This window comes from Lagopus leucura, unplaced genomic scaffold, assembly GCF_019238085.1.
Source record: "Lagopus leucura isolate 7727_CA_CO unplaced genomic scaffold, USGS_WTPT01 Super-Scaffold_100001, whole genome shotgun sequence".
In the NCBI taxonomy this organism is placed as follows: Eukaryota; Metazoa; Chordata; class Aves; order Galliformes; family Phasianidae; genus Lagopus; species Lagopus leucura.
This window is the reverse complement of record NW_024962262.1, coordinates 73,558,590-73,579,945: the sequence shown is the minus strand read 5'-3', so window position 1 is coordinate 73,579,945 and position 21,356 is coordinate 73,558,590. Positions and strand designations below refer to the sequence as shown.

Below are 21,356 nucleotides of genomic sequence, written 5' to 3'. Positions count from 1 at the left end.
GAAACGTGAGCAGGAGACAGGGCATTATGCACATGCACCATTCCTGGCACAACGAACAGCCTGACATCCAGATGTCCTTCAAAAGCCAAATGCCAAATTATGCCAGCACCATGTAATGCCAAACACAGACAGACTGACAACGGGAAATCTTTCCAGCTGTGTTTCTTCTATCAGCTCCCTGGCAAACCTTGGTCTTTCCGTGCCTTTATGGAAAATCTGTTTGTTGTTCTGACTAACTGCAGACATGCTAGACATTTCAGGTGTCATCCTTTGCTCTGCATTTAATTTTTCCACTCGATAATCCAATTTGGCTGTGTGTTAAGCAAGTGTCTGGTGATGCCAAGAAGGCAAACAAGGGTTCATGTGGCACATTCACTGCTCTCCAGCAGCTCCACCAGTGCAGACCCTTGCCCATGGGAAATGTGAAGCAGCTGATGACCTCTCCGCTGGGGTTCTTCACCCCACACTCACCACAGTGTAGTAACACACAGTAGTAGCTTGCAGCTCCTGCTGAGCAGCTGGGACACTTTTTTTCCTGTTTTTTTTAGTAGGAGTTAAACATTCCCAGCAACACTGTTTTTCTTACTATTTCTTTTTAAAATCAGTACATTAAAAAAAAACCAAAAACCTCATAATGCTATGGATATGCTATGGATAGAGCAAGCCACAAATGTCCAACAAAAGGGAGTACTGCCCCCAGCTGAGAGTCAGAATCAAGCCCATCTTGCCTAATCTGTAATAGAAAATGAACTTCAGTTTCCTGTTTTCCAGATGAGAGCCCTAATTACAAGCTATGAGTCCTTCTCTCTCCATTTCTATCCATATTTAATTTCCCAGCTGCACTGGGATAGTCTACATTTTGAGATGAATGCTGGTGGGCTGAAGAGTGCACCCTTCCTGAAAAAAGGCAAAACCTGGGGATTTTGGTCATCCTCCTTCCAGCCAAGCATGCTGAGTGCACAACTACAGGCCTCTTTGATCCTGATGAACACTTGAAAAGTCTCACGTTCATCCTGAGTTACAACAGCCAGAAAAAGCAATCTTGGAAATTGCTGCAAGACAGGAAAGATGCTTCCTCCCCTCCAGCTCTGCTGGTACAGCTTGTGCTGTACTAACAAACAGCAATGCACAAACACACTTCTGCTTAAATCTTAACACACATTAGAAAAAAAAAAACAACAAACAAAAACACACCAAAACACCACAACTATTTTGCTTGACATAGGTCCACCAAAACTTCTAATGAACATGACATATAAATGTCCTCTATTTTTGTTGTCAAAGGGCAATTATTCTGTGGGTTCTTCTCTGGAAGAACCTCAGTGAAGTAAAAGTAAGGGAACTGAGAGTTGAGAGTTTTGAGGGAAGAAATTGTTCATGAAGTTAAATTAGTCTGCAAATTATACCCTTTACCTTCTTTTCCCTTTCCCCCATGTTGATGTATATACTCCAAGAATCCTGACTCCTCGACAAAGCTTTAATGACTCTCAACTTAAGCAGCACATTGCCAAAATCCTCTTTTGTTTCTTTATAGTTTGCATCTTCCCACATGTACAAACTGCCATAAGAATACCCTCTAGACATGGGCTGAAACATAATAGTTGAAGATAGGGATGAGAGAGGAGATGCAGAATTAGGAACAAGCAGCCAACCAACAAGTACGCCAGCAACCAAGAAAAACACTGGCACAAAAATAGACCTCTGTCCAAGGAATAAGCTGCAGAAACGCAAGTCTCAGACTGCAAAGTCTAAGCCACCATTTGAGAATCCCTTTGAAGATGGTTGCAACTCCGCTGAATGAAGGCGATGAGGCTCCTAATTAAACGCACAGATTTAGTCGGGATGAAGCTGAAACCCTGCCCTCTGAGCCAAGGTTGTGCTAAGTGGGGATGCACTGGCTTTTACTGCATGCCTTTGAGAGGCCAAATACGTGGAACAGTGAGTTGCACCAACACAGTAGTATTGAAGGACAGAAACTTGTTTCATCAGCTGACTGAAATGTATGTGGACCATAGAAAACTTCCCCAATTCAGCCTCTTATAGGGATGAATGAAGGTCCTGGAACTTGAAAGTCAAGTCCCATGGCTGTTCACATAAACCAGGGCGATTTGGCTACACAAAAGAAAATTTACCCTTGTAGGGCATTGACTGGGCAGATGTTGAAGACTTGTGACAAACTTTGTTCCTGTCAAAAAAACCCACAAACTTTTCAGGTAGCCAGGTTATGTGCTTCTCTTGAACTAAAGACCCTTACTTTCCATAACGCCAGTGGGTGGTGTCTTCACAGAGTAGCTGCGAATACCTGCTTTTGCAAAGAAATGAGGTTGAATCTTTTTATCTGTAGGTTACTAAGTAGTCCCTCCTCTGTACTAACTGTGCCACTGTGCCTACACAAGACTGCAGTTCACTGAAAGCTCATAAATTTCATGTGGTTCTGCTGTGTCTTTATTTTAGGTTCTTGAACCATTTTTTGCTTTCCTCATTTTCTTTGCAGCTGCAGAGAGATATAGTAAGCTACTGTATAGCATTTTGAAAGCAGGGCCTCTGAGAAGTTTCCAAACTGCATACAAGCAGGTTATTCTTTGGCTTGTTTTCTTTGGCTTGGTGTTAGCAGTGCAGAATGAGTCAAACAGTATTAACTTTCAAGAGGGAAGTGGTGTGGTCAACCAAAACTGTTTGCGGCTAGATTGCGAAGATAGGTAGAGCAGGTAATGAAGAACAGCCCATAATGCGGGGCACAGGTAGGAGAGGCAGAGAGACTCAGACAAACAGAATCCTTAATAATTAAATCAACATGGTCACTGAAAGTTTTGTGTGGCTTTATGTGCTGGGGTTATGACACAGCCTGACTCTTCCTGACTGGTCAGCCCAGAGAAGGCAGCCTGGTGTACTTAGTGCTTAATAGGCTCCAACAACATCACTCTGCCAGGAAAGAACAAAGGGCTAAAGCCATTAAAAAAAAAAAAAAGAGAAAGAAATGTATGAACTCTACTACTAGACTCTACTACTGTGGCCAGTTAAATTCTTTCTCATGTCTCCTCCCATTTTCACTGTCTGTTCCTTATCTGCTCCACAATTAAAGAAGGCATGGGCCATGTTTTCATTCTTCTTGCTCCTTAGGGTATGTTTCAGTCATTAACAAGCGTAGTGTGCTGTACTACAACAGACAACTCTTTCTCCTACAGTGTAGAAGATAAGTGGACATAGACTCACCCAAGCATTGCTCTCCCTCATGCTTTGGACTGACCCATGCAGCATCAAGGTATGGACAGTCTGACCAAGATTCAGTGAGTGAGGGCCTCAGAGGGGACCAGCAGACAGTCACATCCCCATTGGCCAACCTACTTGTCACCACACTGCATGTCAGTGCTTTTCTCACATACAAGCTCACACAAACACATATGAAATCTATGCAGTTCTTTCTTGTGTTTCTACAGGCAAAATATTTCCCCCCTCAAAAAAGACTTGTCTATCAATCTCAGCAGCGATAAATTCTCTGTAGTTAAGTGCACTTGACAGAAGAATGTCAGAACTACTGGCTGGTTTGAAAGCATTTCTGTAAGTTGGAACGGGCTGCCCTGAGAAGCTGTGGTGCCCCATCCCTGGAGGCACTCACGGCCAGGTTGCTGGGCAGCCTGAGCTGCTGGGGGACAGCCTTGCCCATGGCAGGGGTTGGGTCATGGGCTTTGAGCTCCCTTCCAACCCAGACCATTCTGTGATCCTGTGAATATACATTCATCTCATTCTTTTGCCACAGTTACAGAGGACTTTCCCAGTAACTTTAGTACAACTACACCAAGGGTAGATGTACCTGAAAATTCCATCGTGCAAATATAGGTAAACAAACATACCACTGTCTTTGTTGCTGTTCTACAATTAGGCAATAAAATAATGAGTATTCAGTGCAAAAATTAAATTAACAAAGATGAAAAAAAGTGAAAGAAATGAAAAAGGAAAGTACAAACCCCTTCTCAATTTTGAATCACACTAATTCAAGAGAGAAAGAAAAAGATCTGTGTGAGACTAAGTGACTCTAACAAGGGGCAGAAATAATTTATAGAGTACCAGGTGGCTCCTAGCCTACATCACAACAACTCTTACTTCCTCTTTTTCTACTTTATGTGAGGAAAGAACCTACACTGTCAACACTTCTGTCTATCTTTAAAGAATGCAGTTTATAGCCTAGACAAGCAAATATGTATGAGCTACCACTCACAGAAAAGCAGTCTCTACAGCAATGCTCAACACAAGATTTTGTCTTGCAAGTACTGTGGCAATTTCATTAAATTAAAATGACCAACTCCCCACCCCACCAACCCAACATCAACTCTCCCCACTGTCTCAGCAGTGAGACTGATAAATGCTGTGGAAAATAATCTCAATCCTCCTTTTCCAGGTGGAAAGGAAGCATCTGCACCATTAAATCTCAAGGTACACTGGGTATATACTGGTATATAAAATAAAAGGGAAATAATGAGCAGGACAAAAATGATGTCCCTACAACTGAGGCATGTTCAGCACCACTAAGAGATAGTCACATTGCTTGAATTTGGGCTGGAAATGTTAGTTCACACAGCTGCTGTAGGCTTGTACACTGCCATTGCACAAGCTGACTATGATGTCTCCAGAGCATGCTTGTAATTTAAACATCCGTCCACCCACTCATCAGGCAGTGTCAATGAGACAATGGGACACAGGGATGCAAATATGCACTGAGAATCAGCACTGCTCAGCCATCGGCTCTTCTTGCAGCCCATCCCTTTCTTTTGTCTATACAAGATTTATTTAGATTGGAACCTCTCCGGGGCAGGTGTCTAAGCCAAGATTTTTAAACAGTGATTTGAAAGTTTGGGTTCCTATCCTCAGAGGGCAGTACGCCATGGAGCCTGTGCCACGCAGCTAGTGTTAGCAAAAGGAAGGAGTCCCAGCCACACTTGCATTTCAGTACAGGGATTTTGCTATATAGAAAGGAACTTAAAAATGCCACATTTCCCTCTACACATTTTCTGCCAAGAAGCTTTTAAGCACTGTACATCTCCAGGTGAGTGGGAGAATCTGAAAAACCACAGTCAAATTTCATATGGTGGGTCTATGCCAGTGATGTGATGGCTCATTCTCTCACGATGCTAAACAACTCTTTGGTACACATTAGTCTCAGTTTTCAGCAGATGGAGGCACTTGCAGCAGCAAACAAGCAAAAAATGAAGGCATTTCATATTATTTCAAATCACTGAGATGACAAAGGTTTGGAAAACTGCTTGGCTTTTCCTTGCAGGAAGAGGCTGAAGGTGAAGATGCTCCTTCTGAGCAGATCCAGGCCAGGAGCTTCACTTCAAACTTCACAAGCGAGTCAGGACCAGTCCAGATCAAGGTCTGAGGGTGCCCTCGACTGCAGCAGACCAAAGCTGTGCATCCCCATGGCTAGCTCTGCCAGTCAGCAACTGTCCCTCGAAAGGCATTTCTTCAGCCAGCAGCCTTTAAAGCTCCTTCTCCAACCCTGCTTAGCAATATTATTCCCTGTCTGCTTCACAGTATCCTGCCCTTTGATACAAGGATGCCAAAAAAGTATTTGGGAAAACCACATATCCAATATGGGATAATAACATTTAATGCACAGCTTAACCTTGGACAGCTCAGGGCTGCTGGGAAGAAATCTGTGCAGCCCTTTCATTTTGCACAGTCTTCAGGCACCTGGTCCATTAGCGAATTTTTCAGAGCTATGTAGGTTAAAACAATTCAATGAGAAAAACAGAAAGAAACAGTCAAAAGAAGAAAAACCTAATTTTTGAGCAGACATACACAGTAGGTCAAATGGCCTAAGGGAAATATTTAATTTTAGAGTCATACTATTTCTACCAAGTTTCCTAACCAAAAGTATTTTCATCAGGAGCACTACTCTTGATCTGGTTACTGCTAATGATTTTCCCCATGGACTTAGCTCATAAAAACATAAATTGCTTTATGAATCATAGAATCATAGAAGTTGGAGAAGAAAATGATGGGTTAGGTCATCTTGCCCTTCTCTCTGACGGTGCAGTATTATTTCTTTTTATAAAAAGAAAGAAAGAAAGAAAGAAAACAAGCTTTTCTGAAAAGCTGGAGAATGAAAATACTAAGTTTAAAAGAGATTTTTCAAAATACATAACAAAGACAGCAGAGGAAGAGCCAGATTCTTAAGTACCTTGGCTCTCTCTACAAACCCTGAAAATTTGATGAGAAGAATCATCTGGATAGGCACAGTCAGAAATTCAGTGGAAAAAAAAAAAAAAAGGCAATGCTATAAGCAACTCACACAAGTAATTACCACAGTTGTAAATACAAACATTATAGTTATATATGCAAATAGGCTGATGGGCAAAGAGCTGCCCGTAGACTGTACACTGTGACCAAATGTATGGCATGACATGCAAGAATCCACAGTCTGAAAACCAAAGACAGGACTTGCTTCAGAGAGGGGTGGTGTGCATGTACAAAAGATACACATTGTGCTATAGTTGCCTATTGTGACATCTCCACACATCAGAGTGAGCCAAAAAGTCTATGCTTTGTATGCTTGCCTTCAGAGCCCTTGGTCTGAGCATTTTTCTACTTGCCAAGAACAGCTTCAAATGCTGCTTTGCATTACTTTCTGAAGTTTCTCCCAAACATGCATTGCTTAAGGAGCTGTCCTTTATCATTAAAAAAAATAATAATAATTTTAGAACCCTTTTGATTCTGGCTTAGAAATTGTTCTTATTCTGTCATTCTCTAATGACAAAAGAACGTGTTTCTATTATTTCTGAAGTTAATCTGTCTAAAGGTTTGGCGTTCTTTTTTAATTATTATTTTTTTTTCTACAACCTATTAATTTCACTGAAAATTGTTCTGTTACAAAGCTCTAGCCCTTATCTCAAAAATGGCATCTTATCTACCAGTATTTTTTATAGGCCATGCTCATTAGAATCCAGCCTATCTGCAACCACTACAAACATAAAGTAAATGAATCAATGTTTATTACTACAGTTGGCTGTGGAAGTAAGCATGGTTTTTCCAGAGGTCTGCAAGACAGCAGTATCTAATTTTGTTCCTACTGTTCTCTCTCCCACATTTCTTCTGAATCAGGGTATGTTAGAAAACACAAGTCAGTATTTCTGGAATTCCTGCAGCTCAGGTGAGAGACTGAGTCATGGATCTGTATCATAGAATCACAGAATCACAGAATCATAGAATCACAGAATCACAGAATGGCCTGGGTTGAAAAGGACCACAATGATCATAGTTTCAACCCCCTGCTACATGCATGGTCACCAACCACCAAACCAGGCTGCCCAGAGCCACATCAGCCTGGCCTTGAATGCCTCCAGGGATGGGGCATCCACAGCCTCCTTGGGCAACCTGTTCCAGTGCCTCACCACCTCTGTGTGAAAAACTTCCTCCTAACATCTAACCTAAACCTCCTCTGTCTCAGTTTAAAATCATTCCCCCTTGTAGGCATGGAAGTTCCCAAATATTGATCAGTGATGAACTGTTTCTATCCCAGTTTTATTTTGATTCTAGCCTGCATGCAAGAAGGCTGATATAATTTTAAATCCATTCAATACATGGCATGCATCTACTGATACGTTCAACCTCAAATCCTGTGCAGATAACAGCCGTGCTATCTATTTTGGTACGTGCTACAGACGTACCTTGATCTAATCAAAGCAGTGCAGAACAGAATACACCCACTGAAGGGATAAAAAAACCACGTATAGCCCTAAACAGCAGGTCTCTCTCAGAGACATAATGGCTATTTGGAGAGAATTAATTCTGAGTTTAATTACTAATAACTGGTGAATGGGTGACAGTTGGGAAAATTGAGCTGTGGTCAGGGTTGTTCTAACGTGAGGAACAAGGAAGGGAGAAAGGTCTGGGTACCACTTTTTCCCTCCTTTGTAGCACTTTATCCTTTTAAGCCACATTACTATTTCAGTCAAACATAAATAAAGACAGCAGAGACCATATTGAGCTTGGAAAAGAGAAGGTTTCGGGCAGACCTCCCCGTGTCCTTCCAGTACTTGAAGGGAGCTTATAAGTAGGAGGGGGAGCAACTTTTTAAATGGCCTGACAGTGACAGGGCAAGAGGGAATGGCTTTAAACTAAAAGAAGGGAAATTTAGGTTAGATGTTAGAAGGAAATCCTTTCCTCAGAGGACGGTGAGGCGCTGGCACAGCTGCCCAGAGAAGCTGTGGTGCCCCATCCCTGGAGGTGCTCAAGGCCAGGTTGGATGGGGCCCTGGGCAGCCTGAGTTGGGGTGGGCAGGCTTTGAGCTCCCTTCCAACCCAAACCATTCTGTGATTCTATGATTGCAACAGCTGCCACAGTTCCTAAGCTGGTGTGGAGTCAGCCCACAGGACCTTGCAGCCCACTTAGAAGTGAAAAGGAGCAGAATCCCGTCCACATTGCATCATGAGTGACTTAGCAATAAAAGGAGCTGTGCACTCCTGCCAAGGAGCTGACCTCTGCTCATGGCACATGTAAAGCCTCCTTGAGTACGGAACTCCTTTGTACTTCTGGGTTGCCTATGACAAAATGAAATCATTTACAAGGAAGCTTTTACATACATTTGAGTTGGGGAGATACGAGTATTGCTTCAGTATATATTATATTTCTACTTCCTTTTTAAAATGTAGAATCTTATTAAATATTAACTACTATACCAACTGAAGAATTGATTTAAAACAGTAGGGTATGCCTGCAGGATGATTTTGTGTCTCACTATTCTAGCAGACTCGTATTTAAAAAAACAAAGCTTATTTGTTGTATGCAAACTGTGAACACGTCCAGGTAATTACACATGCAAACCTGGAACCTGCATATACAAATATCTATTTTATGTGCACAGCTGTGAACCTGGTGACTGGTTCACGAGGGATATTTTTCAGGGACAATTCTTTAAGTTTAAAGAAAAAAAAACCAAAACCAACACAAATACCAACTAAAGAAGAAGCATTATCCTGGCAGCATTTAAAAAATACACGTAGGTCAGATTTTTTCCATTCAATGCATGCAGCATCATGACACAACTCAGGCAAATGAAGGCTCCATTAAAAAAATGCATATGAAAGTCAGCAGTTTTCTAAGTTATTTAAACTCAAGTTTCAAACTCTTCTTTTGCACCACTCAGTTAAAGTAGCCCCGAGCTGCATGTCTCATTCCCTAGTGGGTGTTTGAATCTTACTGCTTTCTTCTCCCAGGATGACTCCACTTAAGCAACAGCCAGAACTTCTGCCAAGTGTGCAGAAGGAGTGAAAAACTAACCACAAACCTCAACTAACATCAGGGCATTTTGACAGAAATATGAAAATTCCACATTCTGAGGTTAAAGATTGCCTGTGGTGACAGGCAGAGCATATGCCAGAGAAGCACCTACATCTGCCTACCTGTGCAACCCTCACTTCCCCCAAAACAAAGCAACCTTCCCCCTCTGACCTAACGAAAACAACCGCATGCGTGAGCAGTGTGGATATTCCCCTGGGATATCAAATCATTCGTCTTCTCCTTAAGCTTCATTCTTAAAAAAGAAAAAAAAGAAAAAAAAAAGGAAACATTGCCTGTCTGTGAGAAGGGGTGTCCCACTGGGGTAATTGCATCTGCTTGTTGGAAGCATCTCTCTCAGCGATTACTGCTTTCCCAAGTTGTACAGTGGAATGAAGCACAGTGAACTCTACAAGGGAGAAACCAGGTGTTGCCTCTCAGACATTTACTTATTTCTTCAGGGTGGCCGAGTTTGAAGACTTAGATCAATGACGTATTGGTTTCCAATACTTTAAAACCCTCTGAGCATCTGAAAGATGAGACTAGCAAGAAATGTGCATAAGGTATATGCTGCCCACCTTTTACCAACATGCCTTTTGTCAGCTTTTGGGTACAATCCAAACCATCCTTAGGTAGATACTTTATAAATGCAAAGTAATTCATATTCTGGATCAAATGGACACCCATGAAAAATAAACCTTCAGGAAGGCATAATTAAAACCACTCATAGGACAGCCTTGGCTTGAGGCACACCCACTGATCCACATGCACTGGGTGCTGTTGCACTGCATACAGCTGGTGATGGAATGCCTGAGCTAAATAATCAACACGACCTTCTGCAAATGTTCTTTTTAGTCCACTTACTTCTGGGTTCGCGTGGTCCATCCACTGTTATCTTGATGGCTCTGTGGTACGTGGCTACTTGTGGAGGGTTTGTGAAGACTGTGATAGTCAGTGTGAAGCTTTTCCCTGCAAAAGGAGAGAAGGTTACTGAACATATGTATTGAGAACAGGTTGTCCTTTCAAACAGAATCAGGACACACCAAATGACACTAACCACTAGCTGTCCGTATCTGCAGACAGATATGAAGCAGCATGGGCTCACTACTGTCTGCTGCTGGATGCATTCCCTTTGTGGCAACTGCTCAAAGCATTTGGGAAAAAAAATCAATTTATATGTAAATGTTCTACACTTTGTTTGCAAAATAAGGAGGTTACCCTTAACAGTTACAGTTTATCTGATCTACTAGACTACTGGTGCATTATCTGAACTTTTTAAAGGCGGTTAGTTCAGAGAGGCTTAGAAATTGTGGTTGACTCTTCCAAAACTGCCACGGGAATTTGATCAAAAATGCTTGTAAAATTAAAGAGAACTGGGTACTCAGGTCCCTGAGGCAGGCCGTAAGATTCCATGCTTTGTGGTTGAAGCTAGTATTAGATCAATTCCATATTATGAACCAGAATCCTTTAAAAATAATCTGCTCCTACAATGCCAAGAAACAAGGGAATGGAAAAAATTAAAAAATCCCTACAGCCTGTCCACAGAGAATTAAAACATCTTATGAAGACATAGCAGAGCATTACGCTCAGTTTCTCTATTATTCAATAAGAAAACTGTGAAAGCCTTTTCAAAACTGTTGTGCGCATGCCACAGCTATGAGTTCTGAAAAGAGTCCATCTGGACAGCTGCTGGGGAGGCGGGATGATTTTGTATCCCCCTGTGACCATGAGGCATTCAAATCCTGCTACCTCTGGACTTGTTTTTGGATAATGCCAGTACTACTTCAGGCATTTTTTCAGTAACAAAAGTAATTTTCTTTATCTTTGATAAGATCTCGTGTTTGTATTTATCATGGCTTTGGCCTGGACAGCGATAAAAAAATTGGCTGTTGGCAGGTTTGGCATCCTTATCTCAGCATTATGGAGGTCTCAGATACTGGTATCTTCATTATCACTCAGAGACAATAAGGGCCATCACCCTAAGTTAGATTACCAGGAACTGTTGTAAGAAAATTGAGGTTCTTTTCCTCCGGGTACATACAGCTCTGCCTGTTTCATTTCACTGCTAGGTTCCAGCCCCCCCGAAGGCTGAGCCTCTTCCCTTATAAGACCTCCCATTTTTACAATTTGCCTGGTTTATCTGTATAAATGTAAATATAAGTACAAATGCCTGCCTCCAGCAGCAACATATTCAACCCCTTCCCTATGCCCATTTACTTGCAATTCAATACTTCTCTTAATGCAGTTCCTACTTTGGTGCTAATGGTCTGCATCAACATTACAGCGGGCACACACACATATAACTGTTACTGGAAACCGTCCTCATCACAGCCCGGTGAATTAGAGAGGTATTCTCCCCACTTCACAGACGAGGAACTGTGGGGAGATAAAGTGTCTTGGCCAAGATCTAACAGGAAGCCTGTGGCCAGCGATGCTAACCACTTTGGCTGCTGCAACTAAATCCGACAATAATCCTGAATCACAGCCCTGAGAAAACAGAAGCTGAAACACAACCCTCCCAGACTGCAGGCCACTATCTTCCCACCTTCACATCCTCACTAGAAAGCACTCCCTCAATCAAAAGAACTACAACAGCAGCAAAAGTAATTTTAAATCCCTGTTTGAGGGCCCTTAGCCCTCAACTCTTGGGTTCTACATCTACCAAGACCAAGGATCACCATGCTCCTGGCTATTTCTAGATGCTAAATTACAAGATAAAGCTTTGCTGACATTTTTACGCTTGTAGACCAGATTTTTCTGTAAGGCAACAGGAGTAAAGTTCAGTAAGCTTTCTTCTGAAAAAAACTCTAATTACACTCACATATCAGAGAGGTGCCTGTAGATCTTCCTTCTAGCAAAAAAAAAAAATTCTCTGTATTATTATATACAACACCTAGATCACCAAGGCTGTAAAAGACTTTCAAAATATATGTTATTGCCTTTACTAATCTGTAGCGTTTTCATCTTGATCCCAGTTTTATTTTTTGACAACTGCTGATGCAGTTGGTAACGTGCTGCTACTGTTTTGCTAGAATATGTAGTTAACTGATTTTTTTTTTTTTGAAGGCCCTCATGGTGCTTCCAGATAGAAAAAATGCAGAAAAGGAAGATATTAAGATAACTAACTTCAGGAAAATGAGGCCACATCACCAGTCTGTGAGACCAGAATGAATAAGAAGAGGGGAGTGAAGTTAATTTCAGGATCTTCTACTGAGCAGATGAGACCTCAGAACCAGTTTAAGGTTGTGATACAAGCTGGCAAAAGCAGGAAGATGCTTAACTTACTTCTTGTTGACAGAAGAGTATTCATTAACCACATACTGGTTAACCACAGGACTATATAACCATAAACCTATGTGTCACTCATTGCTGCTTACCAATAATTCTGCCTGTGTTTTTCTCTGGTGGTTCTGTTTCATTTACACTTAGTTTTATTAAGTGGTTTTATCATTTTTAGTCATAGCTTCTATATTATTCATTTGTATGCCTGGTTGACAAAGGTAGGTTTAGATTGTAGGTATTGTTAGTGAAATGCATGTTTTATGATGTACCTGCTTTGGGATGACAGTACATCTATAAACTATAAAGGAGCAGGTGCCTCCAAGGCTGTCAGACAGCCTGAGTGAAGATCTAAGCTGAAATGCTGGCCTGGCTCAGATGCTTCAAATAGTCACAATGACAATTTGGTTATGGTCCAGCAGCGACAGCAAGCTAGCATGTAGCCCTTCACTGACTAACACCAAAACCTGAGATCCTCTGGTCCCATAAAACTACAGAAAATCACACAGAGCTTAGTTCAGGTCCATGATGTATGCCTCATGTGTTTAAGCCAAACCCTACACCATCATTCTGGGAGTCTCTGGTGGAATGCTTAAAAGGCAGTGTCCACACCAAGCTGTGCCTTGCTGGGTGCAAGAGTCCTTTCAGAGACTGCTGCTGTCCACAATTCCCCTGGCAGCACCTATTATTAGCCACAGAACACCTGATGTGGGACAGAGATCTGCCACTGAAAATCCTCCTCACAGACATCACACATCCCCTCACATGCATAAGGAAAGAGCACAAGACTCACTGCTTCCATCGAGCCTTCCCACTTAGGGGTCTTAGGATGGGAAAAGTTGCCTGGTAATGTTTATTTTGCAGGAGCATTAAAGTCAGTACTCATTCAGAAAAAATAATGGAAACAGTAGCAGCTTTGGCTAAGATACAACACTCACTTTTGAAAGAGAGACCAGAGATTGCCAAAGCGCTGGTTAGGGACTGGACTATCAACTGTGCCTTCAAGAATCGCAACTGAAGTCAGATTAAATCAGTTGCCCCCAGCTTCTTACTTCACAGAATTGCTTACAAGATCCCTTGATGCTGTGCAAAGCTGTAAGAACTTAAGAGCAAGTGCAGAGTACAATGCCAACCAACACCTGCTCAGCAATACTGCTCCTCAAACCAGCAAAAGGCAAAGATCAACCTCCAGTTCCCAGGCATCTGAAGTTGCTGTGCCCATGCTGCATTGCAACACAGCAACCTGAACTTTGCATTCAACTGCATCACATCTGTCTGAGTCTGGAAGCAAAGAGAACCATGAGCTCACACCTGGCAGGGAGAGGGATTTATGTCCCCCAGAACAGTCCTGCACTGGACTGACGGGCTCTAGAGGGAGCAATAGGCTTGTAAACTACAGCCCCTGGGAATGTCCAAGAGGAAATGAGGGGGAAAAAATGAATCCTAAGTGACAACATGGTCACATGAAGCTCCTGTGTGCTGTTTTAATCAACTCTAAGCAGAGTCACGGCCAAATGCAACTGCGGGGCCGGGGGAGGGCAGGGGGGGGGGAAGAAGGCATGCTTAATATCAATGGCTGCATGGGCAGATGCAAGGGGGAATGGGAACAGACAGTTCCAGGAAGATAATCCACCCCTCAAATATACCCCTTCACTTTAATCCATCTCATAACTACACAAAAAGATTGATTCCACTGAAGAAGGATCAACCAAATGAGGACAGAATGAAAACGGAGTTAAAGCTTCAGAGGTTTGTGCATGTGGAAGGGAGCCAACAGATGCTGTGATCGCACTTACTGCATTTTGCTTCGGGAATTTTTTACTGCCAATCATAGGTGTGCCATTAAAGCTTTTGCATATACATATATAACAAGGGCAGATGGTTTTTAAACTGAGATAGGGGAGGTTTAGGTTAGATGTTAGGAGGAAGTTTTTCACACAGAGGGTGGTGACACACTGGACCAGGTTGCCCAAGGAGGCTGTGGATGCCCCATCCCTGGAGGCATTGAAGGCCAGGCTGGATGTGGCTCTGGGCAGCTTGGTTTGGTGGTTGGCGACCCTGCACACAGCAGGGGGTTGAAACTGAATGATCACTGTGGTCCTTTTCAACCCAGGCCATTCTGTGATTTTATGACTATGATATATATTATGATATCAATGATATATACATAAATCATTACGGTAAAATATTAGATAAAGAAGAAGAAGAAGGGAAAGGAGCCAAGAATGCTTATGCTGATAAGGACAAATGGCATGGATGGGAAAATATGTAATAAAAAAATGCAATGCAAATTATATTACAGACGTTTCTATTATATTAGTGAGAGACTTCCAGATCTTTGTAGAAAAGATTACAATACTATTCTTTTCATTCAACTTTTTGGTATTTATGTACTCACTTGTATTAAACCACACTAAACGATCCATTGTACACATCTTTACAATTTCTAACAACATCTTCCTGGGTGTCTGCCAAAGTAAAGATATCTGCTGTGCTTTAATAACATATCAGACAGCATCCCTGGGCAGGAAGCAAAGCAAACACACGTATATTCACTCTCAACAGTTGACTGCTGTATACCGGGGCCAAATTTTGCCATTTTTCTCACTTAAGGCACTTTATAACTTATTAGCTGAATAATTCAAGTGTAGTTGATAGGGTGAAAAGGGCCAACATAATTTGACCCTGCATTAGTTAACTGCTGCTCATGATACAAGCGTAATATTTTTGTAGTTCTCCCAACTGTATGTCCAGCTGCAAAAAACCTGCACAACTCCAGATTCTGTCCCTATATGATAACTGTTCTGTTGCCAGTGGCAGTTTCACAAAGTAAGAGCACTGCTTTGCCTGTTATGCTTGGTCCAGTGGCTATTCTACCAGAAAAGCACTGCAGCTGAAGTAAGTGGCATCAAAAAAATAGAGCAGCATTTGTTTACCAGCAGCACCGCAAATGCCACTGAATTTAAATATAAGAAAAACCTGTTATGAATCTCATGCACTGCCACGCTAGGTTTGCAAACTCTGACCACCTCAGAACAACGGACCAAACGGATCAGTAAGCACATGGGGAAATGGCAGCAAACCAGGGTCACAGCCCAAAGCAACACAGGGACAGTGCATGCAAATCAGCTGCATGGACAACTGATCCCTTTGCGTACCTGTAGCGTTGTCCTGTGTGCGTTTGAAGCAAGTATGAGACATGGGAAATTCACCTGCCAAACCAGATTGGGTCAGCATGAAGGTGCACTTTTGAGCATTGCTGTCAAGTGCCTCACTCCAGGAAGTTCTCCTATCTGTGTTTACACAGCATTTACTCGCACAGAATGAAAACTTGATCCCGGTACATCAATAGGTGCTTTGTTCTGGATTTACGTGGGACCAAGCCTCCATGCAAATGGCCCAAAGGGCCCTGCTACATGCTTGGTCCCTGTGCTGAACTTCATTTGCTGCGCAACAGGTACTGACAAAGCTGCAAGCAGCTCTGCTGAGCTGAGCAGGGCATCGCCGCAGGGCTCCTGCCTGTCTGCTTCCCTCTTACTTTCTGCAGCATGGTCCAGCACTGAGGAAGGATGTGTGCCTCCTCTGCTCCTCCTCGCCGCTCTCCAAGGCCTTTTTCACCACAGATTCCCTGTGCTGGAAGGCTGGAGGGAGGTTTTATCTGGGGTGAAATCATTTCAAGGCATTATTTTGGTGAAGCGTACACATGGCATTTAACCTAAGGCAACGCAGGGACCGTGTTAAGCAACAAAAATTACCTAACTGAAATCTAAGCAACATCAGTAGAGGCATTGACAATCTCAGCAGGTGCTATAACATCCACGTTTACCTTAAAACCATTATCTGGGTGATAAGGACAGTCCCTGACACTCTTGTGCAGATTGCCCCTGACAGTCCTCAGAAGAGTGATTCTCCATTGCCCAAATGGGATTGTTCACCCTCTCAAAACCTGCAAGAGAGGACTCAGCTCACTAAAATGGTTTCATTTTTTCCTCTCTTTTTTTTTGGCCAGTTGTTTACATTTTAATTTGATGAGTTTGTGTGCAGCTAGTTTCACTTCTGCAATGATGATGGGTTTCACTTCTCAGTTCCATACGCTGTCATCGTGATACTGGCACTGCCTCCTGCAGCCTTGCAGGGGCCTCCATGCTAATCCCATCCTCAACAGCCTGGCAAAGTGTGCAAAAGTGCAGCCACCACTACCACTGCTGCTGCACTGTGAGCCTGCAAGGTGGCCCTGCTCTGCTCAGGGATTGATGCTCATGGTGTTGAAGACAAGTTATCGGTCTCAATTTTGATCCCTTCAAGTTCCTTCCCTTGAGTTACTACTTCTATTACCTGCATGCTATTTTTTCACCACACAATTCCCGGGAGTGTGGTTCAGCAGATAACCACAAAAAGCACAATTTCAATTGTTTAGAGACAAACTTATGGTGATTCAGTAGCAGGAGATACCAGGTGTAGATACCAAATGGTCATAGTTGTTTATCAGGAAAGGAACCACAGAAGATATGCTCCTATCTGGAGACATCTCTGAGACATAAGCAAACTAACGGAAGAGAGGAAACATACAGGCATGTGATTTGGGACCTAGGTTGTAGGAAGGAGGTCTCTGAAGGCAGGGTGTCTTCACTGTCTTACACTGGTCAGCCCAGTAGCATCTTCGACATTAGTCACTTTTATATAGCAACATCAGCAATCCACACACACAAAACCACCAGGAATTCCCCTACATTGTGACGTTGTCTAATTTCTGAAAAGTGACTATTTCAAATTACGGTAGGAATCTGGCTGGCATAAACATCAGGTTTATCCTATGCATGTTCCAGCTTTCAGGCTCTGAGACCGAGGTAGTGTGTGCATGTGTGTGTGTTTGAGTGCAGGCACCAGAACAGCAACCACGTCTGTCAATAAGACAAAAAACATTTTCCCATCCTGTTCTGAAAGATGACCCGAGTGACCTATTTTAACCGAATCTTGAGGGTGGGATGCCTTCTTAGACTGAAAGCCTGCAGATCAAGTTTGCAAAATGGATTGAAGCATTAAAGGATTGGTTCGAGGGGGAAGTAGAGAGAAGACCTTTTAATGGAAAAGCCAAGCAGCCTCTAACTATAAGTGGAGTTGCTGCAGTAACCACTATAAAATTCTTATGAACTTGGGTGGAGACAATAATTACAGCACAGGAAGAATGAGATGCTATGGGGTGCTTGGCCTCTGCAGCAGAGCTGTAGCTCAGAGAGATTGCAGCCCAAGTTTTAAAATATAGTGCTTCTTGCTACAGTTTTAAGACTTGAAATGTATATGCATAATTTACACAAATACACAATTACATGTGCTGCTGATGTTTGAACACAGATTTTGAGAGGGTGGAGTTAAAGTGTCAGTAAGAATTAATAAGAGCTATTTTTTCTTTTTCCCTAGGATGACTCTAACATAAATTTCTAACACTCCATTTGAACTAGCCACAACAAAAACTGAACTTCTGCTTTCAAGCTGTGGCTTACCACATATCAAGGAGTTTTCTTTTTTTCACTGTGGTATCGTTTTAGTTTTAAACACGGTGCTTCCCTATGCTTGGAGCCTAAGGTATGTGTACATAAACATACATTCAGAAATGATAGCCTTCAGAAGCACATCCAGCTCAAGTGGAACAAAACCACCATCGTTCAGCAGAGTGCTGTGTCACTGCTCACCAGTTCAGGGAAAAGTAGTGATGGGAGCTCAAAATGGAAAACACAGTTCAAAATGAGACGTCTTAAATGCTAAGTTACCAACCACCTTCTCACTGAAAATGCCTTGGGATCCTTAAGCCTAATAATAGCCCTTAACTTAGCTATAATTTCAAGCCATTAATAAGCTTTCTGAGGCAGAAATTATCACCTACACTTTACAGGGGATGAGACAGACATGAAAAGGTGAAGGCCCAGATTCACAAGAAGATTTAGCTGCCTGAAGTGGGATTCCAGTTTGATTTAAATGCTTCAGCCCCAAATCACACCCGTCGGCGTCCTTGTCCAGGCACCTTCTGGCTGAGAGAGCTTCCTCTGCTGCACGGCCCTGCTGTTCCACGGCCACAAGCTCAGCCCTGGGGAAGAACAGCTCAGCACAGCCAGTTGTGAGACCAATGGTGTAATGGCTGTTGTGGTTTGTGGCAGATCCCATTCTGAGGCACCTTCACCTTACGGTGCATGGTCCCATGAGCCTAGAGAAAGCCCTTGAGATATAGGGTGTGTGGGAGCTTCCTTTTTCCAGCAGCTGGCCTGGCCTCCACCCTGGACAGATATTGGCATACCTCGGTGCTTCAGTATGCTGCTGGGGCTGGGGCTGAGCACACTCCTTGCCCTGCACAACAAGACGGACGATGGTGAGGCTGCAGGCATGGTGAGCAGTGAAGGTGTGGGTTCACAGGAAGAGCAACGTGCTGCTCTGAATGTGGCAGGTGAGGAACCCTTTGCGATTATCACTGCCACTTCAGCAAAGGCGATTCGGGCCTGCAGCAGCCTAAAGCAGGAAAGCCAACCTGACAGGTCACCTCTCCAGCAGCAGCCTGAGCGTGGGAGTGTGAGTGGGGACTGTTTACTCTGCGCTCATTTTCTTAGAGGAAGGACTCCTCCGTGCTGTCATTACGCTAATGCAATGCGCATTGATTTAAGAGCTCAGCAGAAGTCTGGGGTCACTTGATGGATATCCGTGCAGTCAGCGATGGGGAGATAACGCTGCCATTATGAAACTGGGACCTGCCAAGCTCTAGCAGGGACAACTTCCAAGAGCAGAACAGCCTCTCAGGCCTCAGATATGGGCACAGCTTTGTCAGAGCTGCGGTGCATAAAGTCTGGCCTGTGGAAACTCTGCGGCCTTGCCAAAGCATTTCCTTCAGTTCCTCCCTAAACTTCAGGGAACTGATGTTGTGCGTATGCTGCGCTCCAAGCACCGCCCTGCTAAAGAGCTCTAATGGCATCAAGCCTTCAAGACATTGCTTCTCTCCTTGTCTCACCTCTCAGCCCTCTCTTCCAGCAAAGCCTGCATGGCATGGGTGTGCAGTTCCCTGTAGGAGGGCAACGGAGGGAATCAAAAATCCATCGAAGCACCACACCACAGGCCAAACCTGGCTCTGGCTATACAAGCATCAGACCCAGCTTGTTTGCTGCCTGCAGGCACCACCACAGTACACACAGAAGCACCTAAGGGTTTGCGGAGCTGGATGTGGACTGGCCTCCCCAGCATCAGTGAGGGACTCTTGTTGAATGCCTCAAAGGGGACAGGCAGCAACAGGGGATGGGGAATATGGGGTGGAGATGGATGCAGGATGTAAATGAAGGGAATGAAACTTTGAAGGCTGAGAAAGCTGTGTTGAAATAGCATGATGGGGGAACTGGGTGAAGCAGGCTGGGAGCAAAAGAGTAGAGAGTCAGCCAGTATCAAGATAAAAGAAAAAATAGGTTTTTTTTTTTTTTTTTTTTTTTGCTGTTGCTAAAGGATTTTTGGAAGGGAACAGAGACTGATTCAAACTGCTGAGGGTTTATGCACATGACTATGCTGGAAAAGGAAGGCTTTGCTGACAGCAATTGTAAGCCACTGATTTGCAGCATCCTCACTTTTGCTAAGGCTGAGTGAGCTGACAAGAAGTGCTTGCCCCAGGACAGTCATCTGAAGTTCACTAGCCAGCCCTAAAGCCAAGACCCTAATTAATATCAGAATGACTTCATTCTGAGTACAGAACAGCAGTTGTTACTTGAGTTGTAATATACGTGCATACATACCTATCTACCTACACAGGAAAATAAATGTTATTTGACCAGAAGAGCCACTGAAGGGGGGCACGCTAAAATATAAAGCAAAAAAATTTATCAGAAAGAAAGAAAAAAGTAAAAAGAAAGAGCTCAAGGGCAAGCAGATCACTTGAAACTATGTAACCTCTTCATCTAGAGAGGTCCTTTGTCTTCCTGAGGCAGTATCCTGGTCAGCCTCACTCCTTTTATCACTGCAGAAAACAAGAAAATGCTCGGAGGATAGCGTCTGCCTCATCCCTACCCTGAGTTTTAAAAAATATACAAGCACAGCTCTGCACAACCAAAAAATAGATTTATTGTTATTGGAATGAGGGCAGTGGTTCAGCACTTGGCATGGTCACTGTTTACAGCAGTAATGCTCCCGGAGACAGGAAGTTCTCAAAATCACTCTGCCATTATTTTTCTCCTGTTGACGCTTTCTGATTGAGAGCTTTTTCACCCAGACCAAATTTTAAGTAACCCAGCAGAGTGTTTGTGAGCTGGCAAAGATAGCCCCAGTCATGCTCAGCCTCGCAGACCACATGATGTTTTCGATGCAGACACCCTCGCTGAGCTGTATCATATACTTTCTTACACAATCAGCAATTCAGAGAAAAACGGCTGCACGTACCGAGCGTGCACCCACAACGACTGGGGCTGGATGCTGGCAATAAGCAAGCCTGCTCCCCCACCTCTTTCAGCCAGCCTCTGTCCAGGGCTTGTGCTGGGAACAGCCGTGCTTCAAGGGCTGGCTTTGCTCAGCAGTCTCACTGTGACCTGTGCTGACTGACCTCAAAGACGCACTGACTCGTGGGCATTAGGGTCAGGAGTTTTCTCGCTGAATGCTGGCAAGGCTACGTCATTCACACACACAGAGCTCTTGATGAAATGAGTGACACAGCCAAGCCCCCATATGTCACTCAAGAACAAATGCCCACTTCCAGTCCCTGTCTTTTAGAGGGTCAGACAGGATGATGGAGGAGAGCCCTGTGATACGCGTCGACATCTAACCGAAGCGCGGTGAGAATTTCTGTG

General features: G+C 43.4%; 1 protein-coding gene across 3 annotated transcripts in view; it reads right to left on the bottom strand.

The window, feature by feature from the left end:
- Nucleotides 1–21,356, bottom strand: part of RUNX1 (RUNX family transcription factor 1) — a 150,359-nt gene that overhangs the window by 36,510 nt on the left and 92,493 nt on the right. For all 3 annotated transcript variants that reach the window (XM_042867812.1, XM_042867813.1, XM_042867814.1), the window contains one exon: nucleotides 10,141–10,245. In XM_042867812.1, coding sequence (XP_042723746.1) covers nucleotides 10,141–10,245 — 105 coding nt within the window. The remainder of the gene's footprint in view (nucleotides 1–10,140; nucleotides 10,246–21,356) is intronic.